This window comes from Ambystoma mexicanum, chromosome 13 (genome assembly GCF_040938575.1).
Source record: "Ambystoma mexicanum isolate Mex_15411 chromosome 13, UKY_AmexF1_1, whole genome shotgun sequence".
Classification (NCBI taxonomy): domain Eukaryota; kingdom Metazoa; phylum Chordata; class Amphibia; order Caudata; family Ambystomatidae; genus Ambystoma; species Ambystoma mexicanum.
Window position 1 is genome coordinate 533,604,319 of NC_090938.1, and position 16,564 is coordinate 533,620,882.

Below are 16,564 nucleotides of genomic sequence, written 5' to 3' on the forward strand. Positions count from 1 at the left end.
CTTTGTTGGATATTGCAAAATCCAGTTACCTCCTTCTGGGAGCTATAATAACTGTGTAGTGAGCATGTGTCTTGTTCATATTACCTGGCACTAGAGTGTAGGAGGATTTATTTGACTAATACCGGAGTGGTGTTATGGGTCCTGAACATAATGTTAATTTGTCTAATGTTCCTTCTCTTTCCACTCCTTAAGCCTCTTTATATAGTGTCTATCGCCAGATAGTGGGCTTTAGTCATAGGAGTAAGTTCAGGCTTAAATTACCATTACTGTCTTTATGCATGTAGCATGCTTATATTTACCTTATGTATATATTTTGACCTAATAGACAGTATATGTGTGATCTTATAATGTGTATTTTTTGTCAGTATGCCGGCGTATTGTTTTCTTTGGGGGTGACTTTTTGGAATAAGTGTACTTTCTTTCCTTTTGGTTGGAAACCTTTTGTTCTACCTTAGGGTAAATGGCTCAAGAGTCCTTACCAGACAGGGCAACAATCTCCCTAACCTACACTGATAAAGTAATGCTGTCAAGTGCCCCTTTGATGGCTTGGTCAAGAAAGTGTGTTCCGGTTTTTCCTTCATTGCCTCTTCTCCCCAAAATATAGAATGTAAGAGCAAACTGGAAAGTTGGTCTACATTGAGGAGGCTTCAACCTACCATTGAGTTTGTTCTGAGCTTTGTCTCTATCCTTTGTTGCAGATATCATATTGAAGTGAACCGTGTCCCTGCTGGCAACTGGGTTCTGATTGAGGGAGTGGACCAGCCCATTGTTAAAACCGCAACTATTACAGAGCCTCGGGGTAATGAAGAGGTAAGTGTTTGCAGGCAGGGTAAAGTTCCTGCCTTCTTTATGTACTACAGTATTCTGGAAGGGTAGCTTGTGTCTGCATTATAATTCATGCACAAGGGAGCAGTGTCTGTATGCAGTATACAGCATGTGCAGCACAGAACAGTGTCACTCTGTTATATAATAGAACATGCCAGAGAGCCGAATGTGGAACCGTATTGGGCAGACTGGATGTTTGTGTAAGTGTTATACTCCCATGATTGTGCGGTTGAGCATTATATCACAATACGTATAGCGCAGACCTGTTGTGCATGATGCTGGAGTGTGCAGGTGAATACAGCAGGTGCCAACATTGCACTGCAGTGTACACTAGGGTACACTTTTGTTTACATTGTACTATAGTGTTGGGAGTAGAGTAATGTGCTGTTGCAGTGTGTGTTAGCATTATACTGTAGTGTGCGAGATTCAGTTGTTCCTGAATTATTCTGCAGTGTGTAAAGTAGCAGTGGCTGTCTGGATTGTACTGTAGTGTGCTTAAGGGAGCAGTGCCTCATTTCTCCTTTCACTGCTACGTTGCATATTCTTAATATTTCATACATTGGCCTTTTTTTGATTGACCTTTTTTATTTTTTTAATATTATGTTTGTAAACTCGTTTCTAGGCTCAAATTTTCCGACCATTAAAGTTCAACACGACTTCAGTTATCAAAATTGCTGTGGAGCCCGTCAATCCATCAGAGTTGCCCAAAATGCTGGATGGGCTGAGAAAAGTGAACAAAAGCTACCCTTCTCTCACCACAAAGGTCAGCGCACAAGTGCCAGGTGGCCCAGACTAGGGTTTGGTGCACCGGGACTGGGTTTGGAGGGGTCACTGAATAGGATGTTTTGACTCTCGCCGGTTTAGGAAGGGGCATGGACAGATTTAAGCCTATGATTTTAGCCAATAGTATTTGTTGTATGGAGGGTTCTAGATAAGATTGTGAATTACTCCTTGTGTGGTTGACCATGTCGGAACATCTCTAAGGGGGGGGGTCTGTAGTTGTCGTCTATGGAGCTACTTGCAATGTGTGGAGAGAGTGCATTTGTGGCTTTTGGGGTAGAGGACCTTCAGTCTGAGGTTCCTGTCTGGAGTATTGCTGTCAATATTTGGACTATATGGACTATACAGTATTAAATTCTCTCCTACTCTGCTTTGGCTATATGGTTCCAAATGTTCTATTGCTCTTTAGTTCAGAGTCCTCCCTCCCCCTCCTCCCCCCCCCACATCCATTTTCGCACTGCACACTTTTCTTTACTGCAGATTTAGTTTTTCCCCTCTGCAAAAGGTAGTGTACCCCCACATGGCCTATCCCCACCAACCATCCACCCCTACCCTATATCCATATATTGCCTTACAACATAACCCCCCAGCATGTTTCTGCAAAGAAAATACACTAAAAAACAGGGTGCCCCTTACACAGGTCAGGAATGTGTACTGTTCTTGAAGCAGCTTTGCTTGAAAGATGTTTTGTAGATTGTGGTTTTTGAGTACATATCTGCTCAAGGTTCAAGCTGAGTAACATTTGTTTCTTTGTTCTAGGTGGAAGAGTCTGGAGAACATGTCATCTTGGGGACGGGAGAGCTCTACCTGGACTGTGTGATGCACGATTTACGAAAGATGTACTCTGAGATTGATATCAAGGTAAGGAAAGGCCCTGTAGAAATGTCCTCCCTAATAATATATATATATGTTGCCCTTTAATTTCACTACAAAAGGGATGATGTCGCTGTTGGAACAGTTTTTCTAAAGGCCAACTAAGGGCTTCATAACACCATATCTGCGGCTGTACAAAAACTCAACTCTTAGTTTAAGGCTGTACCACCTGAGAACATTTGGCAGCATAGACACAGCAGCCAGGCTTATTTTAGGAGGGAGAAAGGGCTGTAGCTTGGTACAAAGAAATTGTAGCATACATAGGGTCCAAAGAAATACTGATACACTAAGTATTGTAAAACATAATGGTTTATTTTAAAAACAAGTAGACCAAGATAAAACATCGGGAAGTAAGTACTATCACATAAGACATAACCCCATTTCGAAAAAAACAACTCCATACTTATGGTATACACACCAAAGTATAACCCTATGACATCTGATCACAGCAGCAGCTTTCTCCACGAATGCCTCCGACTGGATCAAATCTTTCTTATCTTACAGGACTACCAGAGTCTTCTCCCCATCAGCCTCAGCTGATCCCACACCAATTCTATGTGGCATCCCTCAGGGTTCCTGTGTGTTGCCCACACTTTACAATATATTTACGAAGCTACTCTTCGACCGCCTGGATAACTTGTGTGTCATCTAGACCAACTATACAGATGACACCCAAGTTCTCATCCCCCTCGCTGGCTGTTATTACCATGACTCCAAACTTTTAAACACTATCTACCTCGAAATCCAGGCCTGGATGGCTACCAAGTCTGTCTCAATGACAATAAAATGGAGCTGATGATCGTGGGTACTCGGGCACGCCTGAACAAACTCGACACCAACTACTCCTCATTCGTCATTGATGGCAACACTATCAGGGTTTCCAGAGAAATAAAAACACTGGGGGTCTACCTTGATTCAACTCTCTCCCTCAAAAAACAGGTAAACAGCCTAGCGTCCTCCACTGTCTACACCAACAAACTGATCTACAGTTGTAAAGCCTACCTACCAACAAGTAGCTGCCTTACACTGGCTAGAGCACTTGCGCTCTCCAAACTAGATTACTGTAACACCCTTTTCTTGGGCTCTTCTGAACAAAACCTAAGCAAACTCCAGGTACTTCAGAATAACTCTCTGAGAGCAGCACTCAGCCTCCCTAGATCCTGCCACATCTCCTTTCACAGACAGAATGTCAACTGGCTACCCATCCGTGACAGAATCACGTTACACACCCTATCCATCACGCACAAGTTTTGCAAACACCTTCCCACTCGTACTACCAGATCAGCCCACTCACACAACTTGATAGTACTAAGATATAATCTGAAAACAGCTGGAGGAGGCAGCTTCCCAGTACAGGCTGCCAAACGGTGGAACTCCATTCCCATCCCTTTCAGACAGGAACCTTCGTTCCTCACCTTCAAAGCCAACATAAAAAATTGGCTGAGCAGTAACTCTCTTCATCAGTAGGCCAATACCTTGCATACTTCTGTGTATTTAAGAGTTGTATTTAAGAGTTAATTCATCCTGCGTTCTTCATACTCGTATTTGACTCTATACCTCCTTTCCCACTCACCGACCCACCTGTAACCAGGGCCCTTCATCGTTACTATATTGTTTAAATATGCCTGCACCTCTCTACATTGCCTACAAGTTTCTCAAGCGCCCAGTTACCTCCGGGTTTGGTGCACGATACAAATAGTAAACAAATACAAAAAAATACAAAAATTAAGAATAGCACAAAGCAGTTCAAGGTGAGTTGGGCCATAATAACACATTCAGAATGGCATAAAGCTATTCCTGGGGAGTAAAACCAGGTTACTTAGAATACGTAATTGAAGGGCAGCAGACCCTATTGGTCATAATCTACAGAGTTATTCAGTTACAGAATCACTTAATTAGACCAACACACTTGCAAGGATATCTTGCAACACATGTAACTTTCTTCTGTTATGAATGGGTACAGTTACACCACAAGTATTACTTTTAGGAGCACAGTTTAGAGCTAGTAATTCAACTCATATACTTTTCAGAGGGGCATTCACCTACTCATGGACAAGTAAGAACCTAATAAACTATTTTAGAAGTTATGGGAGTTTTCCTAAATTCCTACTGGCAGTAAGACTTTAGTAAGCTATCCCAGTGGGTTGTCGATCCCCCAACTCTTAGTATCCGTCTGCAGTAGCTCAGGACCTTGGTAGTGTGGCAGAGCAGTCAGGCTTATCTTAAGAGGAAGATGTGAGCTGTATGTAAGTACTCCATCTTACACAGGCATAACAAAGAAGCACTTACTTATATATTGTTTATATAAATATATGTGTATTATATTTACACCAGAAACATTTTAAATACTTCAAACGTTTACGGGACAATACTTAGGAATACTAGATAATACACTTCAAATGGCACTTTCACTTTTGTGTTAGTTCGTTGCTACATTTGTAGCAATGTTGGAAAGGGAAAAGGCACAGTTATCGTATTATCGGTAATTGCGCCCTCGTGCGGTTTTCAACCAGTCGTACAGTAATGCATTTACTCTGCAAAAACATATAGAAAAGTCAATTAAAGGGAGGGAAATAAGTGGTTAGTGCAACATGAGCTTAGTTCAAGGTTCTATAGATGGTTTCCTCACCAGGCAAGTCTTTTAAGTTCAATAACACAACCCTAGCTAATGGCAGTTCGGAGAGGGCTTGAAGTCTTGATAAACGGCGAACAATGAAGAGTTCCTGCAGATTTCTTCCAGTGTCTAAAGCTATTGAAGCAGAAAGTTAGTAACCCACAAAGGAGACCTAAAAATGGACTCGAAGGGGACACAGGCAGCAGCTTGGGTCGGAGGTAAGAGGGGGTTGCCCTGGGCACCTCTATGTGCACGCTCTGGAGCGATGACTTGGAATTAGGTAAGCAATACTTTTTTCCCGCAAAGTACCTTTGTATTGTATTGGATTGTTTATTTGATACTGCGCACAAAACCCATGGGTAGCCGGGCGCAGCAGGTACAAGGTTACTTAAGCTTAGGTTACATACAGAGTATAGACAAAAAACAACATAACAGTGCAGTAAGAACATGTCATTACACGCCGTGTGGAAGAAAAAAACTAGCATATTACAGTTTTGAGGGAGTGTACAGGTATAGGTATGAGAACAGTGTCATTTTAGGCAACAGTATCGTGGTCATTAGGTGCCACGAGAGTTAGTTGTCGTTAGTCCAGAGCCAGTTTTTTACCTTGCATCTAAAATTAGAGTAGGGTAAGTTGGCTCTCAGTGCAATAGGCAGTGCGTTCCAGGCCTGGGCAGCTCCGACAGGGAAGCTTGCTCCGCCCCCTTTGGAACGTCTGAATCTGGGGGTTTCGAGCAGGTAGTGGTTAGTAGCCCTAGTATGGTGCCTGGATGATTTTCTAGTCAGTCTGGCTGAGATGTAGGGGGGAGCAGTGTTGTTGAGCCCTTTGTGGGTAAGCGATAGTGTCTTGAGCAAGACTCTGTCGCTAATTTTGAGCCAGTGGTGGTCTTTCCTAACGTTTGAAATATGTGCTTTGCGGGGTATGTCGAGGGCTGCTCTAAGAGCGTTATTTTGGAGGATTTGCATTATATTAATGATGGATCTGTTGGCATCTGCATAGAGGGCATTGCAATAGTCCAGTTTGGACATGACTAATGCATTGGCAAGCATGATGCAGTTGGTTTTAGAGAGGTAAGGTCTACAGGTCCTGATTAATTTGCAGGTGTACGCTGTAGAGGATGCCAGGGTGTTAACTTGTTTTTTAAGAGATAGAGTGGAATCGAGGTAAAAGCCTAGAGTTTTTACCTCGGTGGCCACCTTGATTGTGTTACCATCTATGTTGAAATTACGATAGTTGGGACTCAGTTTTTTTAGGTTGGAGTCGGATCCCAGTATTAATATCTCAGTTTTGTCGTCATTTAGGCAGAGGCCGTGTGAGGCCATCCATGCCTGAATGAGGAGGTAGATTTTGTTTACTAGAGCTGTGTCTTCGACAAAGTTGCCTGATAGAGGTATGAGAATCTGCGTATCGTCCGCATAATTCGTGTAGGTTACCCCTAATTTGTCAAGTTTGTCGAAGAGAGGCTTAGTAAAGATATTGTACATTGTCGGGGAGACACATGATCCTTGTGGGACACCACAAGTGATCTGGATTGGGTCCGCTGCCGCTACAGGGGAGAACACTCATCGTACGGTTGGCTAGGAAGGATTGTACCCATGCTATAGCTTCACTTGAGAAGTGAGCGGCAGACGCTAGATGGTTGCATAATACTGCATGATCCACTAGGTCAAAGGCCGCTGACAGGTCAAGGAGAAGGAGCATAGCTGTATTACCTTTATCCTTCAGCTCGTCGATTTGTGTCTTGAGGTCAATGAGGGCCGTTTCAGTACCGTGCAGTGGTCTGAAGCCAGATTGCCGTGTACCTAACAGTTGGTGCGTCTCCAAATGGTTTTGGATTTGGAGGTAGGCTACTCTGTCAATGATTTTAAGGAGAAATGGGACCGTAGTAATAGGCCTGTAGTTAGTGGGGATAGCAGGGTCAAGTGTCTGTTTTTTGAGAAGGGGGAGAACCCAGGATCCTTTAAGGTTGGTGGGTACAGTGCTCGTGTTGAAGGAGGCATTGATAAGTTTCGAGATGAAGGGTGCTAGATCTCTGGCTGCATCCTTAATGATTTGCGCAGGGCAACTGTCACCTTGGCAATTCGACGGTTTAAGGGACAGAATGACCCCTTCAGTTTCCAATATAGAGATATTGGTAAACCTGAAGGGTTTACCGTTATTTTGGGAGGGTGTGCTGGGTAACTCCTTCAATGGGGTGGTGTGAGTTCCACAAGGGCTCAAGGAGGCTTTTTTTCTCAGCAATTTTAGATTGAAGGGTTGTGATTTTATTTGCTAGAGCATTTTGGATACTAGTACACCAGGATTTGTCCTTGGGGACATTGTCTGTGGGGGCAATAGGATTTTCCAATTCACGAAGAATGGTGAAGAGCTCTTTGGGGTTAGAATTGGCTTTACTGATTCTATCATTGAATGAGTCTTTTTTCGTTTGAATAATTTCCTTTTTGTATTTTTTGGCAAAGTTAGCAAGTGTGGTTTTATTGTCGGCAGAAGGAGTATGCCTCCAAATAGCTTGGAGTTTGCGTTTTTGGATACGCATTTCTTTGAGATGGGGGGTGAACCAGGAGTTAAGGTGAGTTTCACGTTTACTTTTATGAAGTTTGGTAGGGGCAATCCAGTCTAGAGCTTTGGTCATGGCGTTGTTAAATGATTCAACTAACTCACTAGGGTTGGAATCATTAGGACTAGCTGTGAGAGTTGGTAGGAGAAGTGGAAGTAGTTTTTCCACTGTGATTTCTTTTTTACTTCTTGTTGGCATGGGGGGTGCTATTTTATTCTTCTTAGGTTTGGGAGATTCGATGTTGGCTGTAAAGCATATAAGATAATGGTCGGTCCATATTTGAGGTAGGATACTGGAGATAGTAATGTTGCAGTTGTGGTTGGCTATCCAGTCTAGCGTACGGCCTTTTGTATGTGTAGGAGCTAGGACATTTTGGGTAATGTCGTGATTGACTAGAATGGATTGGATTGCTTGGGCTCGTTTGTCTTCAGCTTCCTTAAAGCCTAGGTTAAAGTCGCCTAGTAGAAGGAGCTGAGTGGAGTCTTTAATGCTGTCAGTGAGGAGGCTGGATAGGTCTTCCTCAAAGTTGCCTGGTGGTCTGTACACAAGAAGTATTGTTAGTGTGCTGTTGTTTGAGATAGGTATTTTAGCTAAGAGAAGTTCACACGATGTGAAAGCTGGGTTTGAAACTTGGTTTGAAGAAAGTGTTTGTGTTGGCTCCTCCACAACGTGGCTGCTCCGGACCCGACCTCCAGATTCCTTGGTTTGGCGACAAAAGGCAGGAAGGCAAGACCATGGACGGTGTCTCTCAGTAGCAGTCTCGAGGGAGGACCTGTAGCACGACTTTCAGCAACTTCTTGGTTCACTCTGCTGTGTTGGTGCTTTTTCAGCAGCACCAACAAAGAACACGGAGTGCCCGGTCAATCTTTTTCGTTTCCTGTAGTCCCAAACTCTGGTGAGGGGGTCTGGCCGAGTTGGATTGGATCTCTGGAGTGTCCCTACGATATCAGCAAAGATTTGGATGGATTTGGCCTTTCCACGACGATGCACTTGAGTGGCAACTCGTCTCCTGGTATTGGGGTTCAGCAGCTCTGGAAGCTCCTTGGACCTCGGCAGATGGCTCATTTCAAAGTTCGTCATGGGACTGGTTGTTCCCACCAGCCAAAGGGAAGGAGTCAACCTCTTCGGAACACCTCTGTCGCATCGAAAACAGGGTCAGGACAGCGGTGGTCTCTTCAAAGTCTGGCAAAAGGTCTGCAGGCGTCTCTGGTCATCGACTTCAGTTACTTCTGTTTCCTTTGGTCGAATTGCTTTACACTCCAGAAGCCTCACCTTTTATACAGTTCCAGCTCATACTCCTCTGCAATCTCTCAGCATTTTACAGAAAGGGGCATTTGGCTGTCCAATCAGGACTGCCGGACATCCTGTGGGAGCTAGACCTATTCAGGTACTCTGGCAGACAAAGGACAGGGGGGGTGGAAGACTCCTCCCCCACTTCCTGCCTGCCAGACACTCTGCAGCCTAGGAGGGGAAACCAACTTGTTCCTGCCAAAGGCAAAACACACACACACACGGACCTCCCCCGTCCCAGAATGGTAAAGGGCGAACAAAGAACAACCACGCTAATAATGGCGAAAAGAGAAGCGATGCCCCAAGTTGGTACATGGGTGCCCCTATTGTGCACTACCGGGGATATGGACATAGCCTGCGGTGTATAAAATACACAATAGTTGGTAGGACACTGTTAGGCAAGATTTTGTGCAGTATCCTTTTGGAAGACTACAGCAACCTTGACCTCCTGGCAATAGGAACCCAGCGTTTGATATAGGTCTGTACTACACAGGTTTGTAGTGTGGCTGAGCAGCCAGGCTTATCTCAAGAGGGGTCATTGTGATCAGTAGGGTTGTAACACAGAGTTTCACAGTGACAGCTATTCAAATAAACACTTGCACTCAATGTTTCTTGATTAAACAATTATTAATTTATCAGTCAGTTATATAAGCCTTCTTCAGAAGGGAGCCAAACATGTAACAATTATAATATACTTCAAAACACACTCTTAGTTTCTCTAAATCAGATGATACCCATTGGGGATGGCACACAGACGCTTCCGTCACCCTCGGGTGACTTAAATATTTAGGACACTGTGGACATTGATTTATCACTGACACATTTAGAGCAATACTGAGTTTGGTGCAAAGGTTAGACTGGGGAATAAAAGGTTAACAATTCATAAACTGGTAAGTACTTTCAAAAACCCTCCCATGCAAAGTAAATTAAAGCTTTCCTTGGGGAAAGGAAAAAGCACAAAGTCAGAGGTAGAAGAGTCTCTCAAGGAAACAGGACAGCCAATGTTAGTTGAACAAAGTCTGGGGGAGCTGAAGATCTTCTTTGCAGGTAAGTAAAAGTCTTGCACAATGTTTTTTGGAAAAGTTTGGAGAAATAAGATTCACTTGAAGGGCCATAAGCTGTGAGGCTTGTGAGGGGCGAAGTTGTAAGCAGCTTGGCAGGGGCAACCAAGGCAAGTCTTAACTGAGAGCAAGTAAGGCTACACAACAAGAGGTAAGTCTTCTTAGACTTAACAGTACCTTTGGTTAGAAGAAATGGTTCCCGCTAGCTTCTGTTCCTGTACAGCTCTGCAGGTCCTCGGCCTCAGTCTTGAGGACAACAGGGAGGACGTCTGGGGACTCCTGCACTGCAATGGGAAGGCCAGCTGCAGCCATGGGAAAAACTTCAATTCAGCGGCACTTCGCGGTTTCAGCTCCTTGCGTCTGACAGCAAATAGCAACACTGTGGTTCTCGGATACCACTTCAGACTTTCCTTGCATCTGGGGTCCAGCACTCTGTTGAGGTGGCTCAGGCTTGGTCAGTCCTGCTGCAGGGAAGTCTGTAGGATCACTCGATTTGGTTTTCCTCTCCCTGGCACTTCGGTTCCAGCAGCAGCGGAAGTACAGCCAGCTCTGAGAGGATGTCCAACCGAGTTCACTTTGGAGTTGATTGGTCCCACCAACTCAAGGGTAGAAGTCGTCCTTGCAGGGCTTCTCTAGTCGAAACAAATTCAGATCTTCAGCACAGCAGCAGGGCTTCACTGGGCAAACCAATGGTCCAGGAGTTGAAGCAGGTGTCTCTTCCAGGTTTTTCTTCAGATTCCTTCATCCAGTGGTCGGCTCTGCCTTCCAAGCCAAAAAGCATCGCCTTTTATGTAGGTTTCTCCCATTCATTCCAGCCTAGCTGTTAATCACAAAGCAGGGTGGCTGTCCTTGCCGGACAACCAGCCGGCCAATCACCTTTGGGTGCATTCCTGTAACCAAGAGGATTAAGCACAGGGAGTTTCTGGCACTTCCCTCACTTCTTGCCCCTGCCAGACACACTGGAGCCAGAGACGGGCTTCACTCATGAATCCTGCCAAAGGCAAAATGAACAAAGGGACCAAACCTGGTTTGGCACTCAGAGTAAATCTCAAGAAGGACCTTTTTGACAAGAAATGGCAAAAAAAAGAAGACCGGGCCATTTTGAAAAAATGGGCACGCATTGGTGCCTTACTGCAGCTGCGAACGCAGTCCGCAGTAAAAACACACAATGGTAGTAAAAAGTAAACCACTGCCACCAGCCATTGTGCGTTTTTAGCGCAGGCTAAATCCTTAGCTGCAGTATTTCACCCATGGGTGCCCATTTTGTCAAAATGGCCCAGGTCTTCTTTTTTGCTACTTCTTGCTTGTGCAGTCTTTCTTGAGTTTTACTCTGTGTGCCAAACCAGGTTTGGTACCTTTGTTCGTTTTGTCTTTGGCGGGCTTCAGTGCTGAAACCCGCCTCTGGCTCCAATGTGTCTGGCAGGGTAGGAAGCGAGGGAGGTTCGAGTAGCTCCCTGTGCTTAGTCTCCTTGGTTACAGGAATGCGCCCAAAGGTGATTGGCTGGCTGGCTGTCCTTGGAGGACAGCCACCCTGCTGTGTGAGTGACCGCTGCGAATGAATGGGAGAATCCTGCATTAACGGCGAGGTCTTTTGGAAGGAAGGCACAGTCGACCACTGGACGAAGAAACTGGAAGAGAAGCTTGCTGCACCCTCTTGGACCGTTGGTTTGCCCGGTGAAGCCCTGCTGCAGTGCTCAAGATCCTATTATCGTATCGACTAGAGAAGCCTGAAACAGATGACTTCTTCCCTTGGGTTGGTGGTACCAACTGTGACCCCAAGACGGACTTGACTGTAACCCCTCTCCCTGCTGGCTGTACTTCTTTGCTGCTGCTGGAACCGAGTGCCTGGGGACAGGAACACCAGGAATTCCAGAGTGTCTGTGAAGCAGGAAGTGAGGGAGGAGTCCAACCCTCTGCAGTCCTTTGTCTTACAGCCGGAATGTGAGAATCCAGTTCAAACTGGGAGGCTGCCTGTCCTGAAAGGATTGCCAACCCCCCCAAGTTTGAATGTTGCAAGGCTGTTTGATTGGCTGAGTTCCTTCATAAAAGTCAGATCCTGGAAGCTGAAGAGGTAGTCTATCACTGGAACCAAAACCGAAGGGGAGGATGAGGACTTTGTGGCTGAATCGATTTCCAGTGACGGGAGAGCCTGTTGTGTAAACGGAGCCTGCTGTTACCCTTTCTTCCAATCGACCTGGGGACTCCAAAAAGAACGATCCAGAGCCTGGTGAGACCCACTAGACTCAAAAAGACCTGCATTTTGGGCCATCCCATGTCGTACTGGGACCTTGCAAGGCTGCAAAACCCCAATACCCTGGGGCCTCAAGCCATTGTGCGGTGCACAGTCTTCCGAATCTTGCTGAAACTTTGTGGCCATCCTGCTGGACCTCCAGATACATGAATCGATTCCGAAAAGTCCCCTCACCAGAGTGCTGGACCTTGCAAACAACGAGAATCTTGCCGGCTATATCATTAGGCAGGATTTGGAGCAGTACCCTTTGGGTGCACTACAACAACCTTGACCTCCTGGCAATAGGAACCCAACCTTTGGTATAAGTCTGTACTACACTGATTGGTAGTGTGGCTGAGCAGCCAGGCTTATCTCAAGAGGGGTCGATGTGAGCAGTAGGGGAGTTACACAGAGATTCAGTGACAAGTATCCAAATAAACACTTATATGCAAGGTTGCTTGAGTACACAATTTTTAAGTTATTTAACAGTCAAGTTTGAATAACCCTTCTTCAGAAGGGGCAATATAATGGTAACACACAAATGCACTCCAAAATTAACACACTTTTTCTCTAAATCAGCAAATACCCATTTGGGATGGCACTCAGGTGACTTAAATAGCTAGTGACTTAAAATTGGGCAAAAGTCTAGGTGAGCTAAAGCACTTCTTGCAGGTAAGTAAAAGTCTTGCACACTGTTTTAGGTGTCTTTGTTGAAAAAGTCGAAACAAAGTAGTGTCTCAAGCTGGGAGTCCTGTGAGAGGTAGAATATGCAAGCAACTCTAGAGAAGCAACCAAGACGAGTCTCAACAGAGATCAAGTAAGGCTACAACAAGAGGTAAGTCCTCTCAAACTTTACAGTACCTTTTGATTAGAAGAAATGGTTCCAGCTGGCTTCTGTTCCTGTGCAGCTCTGTAGATCCTGCTGTTCCTGGGCCTCAGTCATGGGGACAAGAGGGAGGACTTTTGAGCACTGCAATGGGACGGTCGGCGACAAAAAAGGAGAAACTTCTATTCAGCGGCACTTCGCAGTCTCAGCAAATAGCACCACTGCGGACTCTCAGATACCACATTGGACTTTTCCTCGGATCTGGATTCCAGCACTATGTTGAGGTGACTCAGGCTTGGTCAGCCCTGCTTACTGGGAGTCCGGGGGATCTTCCACAAGCTCAGGTCCAACTGAAGTGATGCACTCCGTTTGGTGTTCCTCTCCCTGGCACGTCAGTTCCAGCAGCAGCAGAGGTACAGCCAGCTCCGAGAGGATGTCCAAATGAGTTCACTTTGGAGTTGATTGGTCCCACCAACACAAGGGGAGAAGTCGTCCTTGCAGGACTTCTCTAGCCAAGTCGAATTCAGAGCTTCAGCATAGCAGCAGGGCTTCACCGGGCAAATCAACGGTCCGAAGTTGCAGCAGGCGCATCTTCCAAGTTTTTCTTCGGGTTCCTTTGTCCAGTGGTCTACTCTGCCTTCCAAGCCAAAAAGCCTCACCTTTTTATGCAGGTTTCTCCCATTCATTCCAGCCTATCACACAGCAGGGTTGCTGTCCTTGCCGGACAGCCAGCTGGCCAATCACCTTTTGGTGCATTCCTGTAACCCAGGGGATTAAGCACAGGGAGTTTCGGGCACCTTCCTCACTTCCTGCCCCGGCCAGACATACTGGAGCCAGAGGCCGGCGTCACTTGTGAATCCTGCCAAAGACAAAATAAACAAAGGCACCAAACCTGGTTTGGCGCGCAGAGTAAATCTCAAGAAGGACCGTTCCAGCAAGAAATGGCAAAAAAAGAAGACCGGGGCCATTTTGACAAAATGGGCACCCATGGGTGCCTTACTGCAGCTGCAAACGCAGCCCACAGTAAAAACACACAATGGTAGTGAAAAGTAAACCACTGCCACCAGCCATTAATTGTAGAAAGGGTAACGTAAAATTGTTACATGAGAAACTAGACGTAGGGGGGATACTAAGTAACCCCTCCAGCACCCTATGGTAAGATGGTGTGTGCTGGGTCTAGAAAGTTATAAAATGTAAGTAAAGTAAATTTCACTTTACTGCTCTTGGAAACAGTTTCACCAAGAGAAGGTATTTAAACTTTTGGGAAATCTAAGAGACTTCCCTGTGTCACTGCACTGAAGGTGCTGTGTGTCACAATGCAAAGATGATGCCTATGGAGTTTGTCATACTGCACGACCAAAAAGATAGTGTTAAATCACAGAAAAATACTAGAGTGTGGGGGAAAAAGGTCTCTCACTCTCCAGGTTAAAAATTAAAAAGTCTTCCCATAGTCCAGCAAAAGTGCTGGGGGGGTCTCCAACGTAGAGAGGAATTAGCACATTCTGAGAATTCTCCCTAACAGATATTCTTGCGTCTGTGCTTCTGAAAAAGGTGCCAAATACACAGCCTCATCCAGCCGCGAGGAAAATCTTGCCTGGAGCCTTCTTCCGTGATCCCTGCTGAAAAAGTCCTTCCAAAGTCCTGTCTTCCTTTTTCTAGACAAAGAAATCTATTGACCTGGTCTTTGGCTGCATATCCTGAAGTCTTCCTGCTGCAACACTTCTTGTGTGCCGAGGTACTGTGTTGGCGGAGGTTTTCACGTACCTTTAGTCTCTTCTGATTCCTGTGTATCCTTGTGGTGCTACTGTGATTGGGAGGTCTGTCGTCCAGTTCACCCATTCCCACTGCTGGAATCCTCCTAGGTTGTCTTCTCTGAAGTCCCTGGACCCTAACTAACTTTCAAAGTGAACTACTTACTTGTTTGCCCAGTCTTCCTCAGGAACTCTGACTTTGCTTGCAACTGACTCACCCTGCCTACTGCTGGCTCCTAGACCACTACGCTCTTTTCTGCCTCTGAGAGAACTCATGTACTAGAATTGTGAAAGGCTAGATAATTTAAAGGGTCTGCCTTGAAAAGTAGAACAAGTGTTGAAAAGTGTACTTACTTGTGAAAGAGTTAGTTGGTAACTTTAAACTCTGAGTGAATAGTTACAAAAAGTTATTACTTACCTTAAATATGTTTTGCCAATCTGAAAAAAGTGTGTGTGTGTGTGTATATATATATTTCTGAGGCTTGTGGAATCTGCTTAGATCACATGCTGTGCATAGGCCGACATGGTTTTCGAAACTCAAACGGACGTCGAACAGGGCGTGCCAGTAATACTATCCCTAGTGTGACGTCCCCTGTACCTATGATCCCTCACGCGTGTAGGACCCTCAAATTGTTTTTTTCCGCCATACTAGTCGGACGCATGTTGCAGAGTTCCTTCGGCGCCAAGCCGTTTTGTACTTTAACTCCCCACCCCCTTCCACCGACGCCGGAGAAATCGACCGTTGAGGACTGCCACGACGGACTCCGGGCCTTGGAAGGCCTCTGGCCTCGGCCCTTTTCAGTAGGGAAAGTGGGGGGTGGTCACATAGGTTCTCTATCCCCCCACCCTTTTTTCATATACATATTCACCCCGCTGCCATACTGTACCATATGGAGAGTACTCCATTCAAGTTCTGCCCTAAAGGTAATAGGAAGTTTCCCTGGGTGGATAAGCACCTTAGTGCAATCTGTCTCTCCCACGAGACCACCCCGAGGCTACCTGTCGAGCTTCCAAGCTCTTCAAGCCGAAGACCCTTAAGGACCGCTCGACTAAGCGCTGGGCCCACTACGCCAGGCAACTAGAGGCCATGGACGTGGAGGGAACATTCAGCAATGGCAGCCGAATCGGACGCCGAGGCCAGAGGGGTGACTTTGGACACCTGCGTGCAGGCCCCCGACGGACTGGCCGGTGGCCACGTTGTGGGGAACAACACCCGGCGGCAAAAGCGCTACACATTCAACCACCACTAAGTACACCAAACCCGGCTGTGACTCGACACGCGTGTCGAGCAATCGGCACTGGATGACACCAAGAGAGCAGTCCAACAAATCCTTGTCTTCTGGGTGTTCCCTTTCGCCTCATGGCAAGGCCCAACCGTCTTCAGTTGAGAAAGGTGTGGCCAGATCGTTAGATGATGATACCGCCCGGTACCCTCTAGAGACTAGATGCGAGGCATCTGACCGTACATCAGAGATCCAACGTCGTCCTTCTTATCCCAACTCGGAAACTCGACGCGAGGCGTGGGACCCCTCGGAGGCCCCCAAAAACTCTGGGAAACACTCCTCTAGCCATGGAAAAGGCGATAAACAACATAAAGTCATCTTCAGGTCCCCATGCTCATAGGGGAGAGCTTAAGGCCCCAAAGGTAACGGGGAAGTCTAAAGTTTCGGACCCTACCCCAAAAACAAAACTCATTCCTCCCACTGCTGAGGATATGGGCAGTGATGAGGAACCAGAACCTGTTATTATTCCTAGC

General features: G+C 46.0%; 1 protein-coding gene across 1 annotated transcript in view; it reads left to right on the forward strand.

The window, feature by feature from the left end:
• EFTUD2 (elongation factor Tu GTP binding domain containing 2) overlaps window positions 1–16,564 on the forward strand; it is a 511,582-nt gene that overhangs the window by 343,933 nt on the left and 151,085 nt on the right. The window contains exons 17-19 of the mRNA XM_069634260.1: window positions 699–810; window positions 1,448–1,588; window positions 2,365–2,466. Of these exons, the coding sequence (XP_069490361.1) occupies window positions 699–810; window positions 1,448–1,588; window positions 2,365–2,466 (355 nt within the window). The remainder of the gene's footprint in view (window positions 1–698; window positions 811–1,447; window positions 1,589–2,364; window positions 2,467–16,564) is intronic.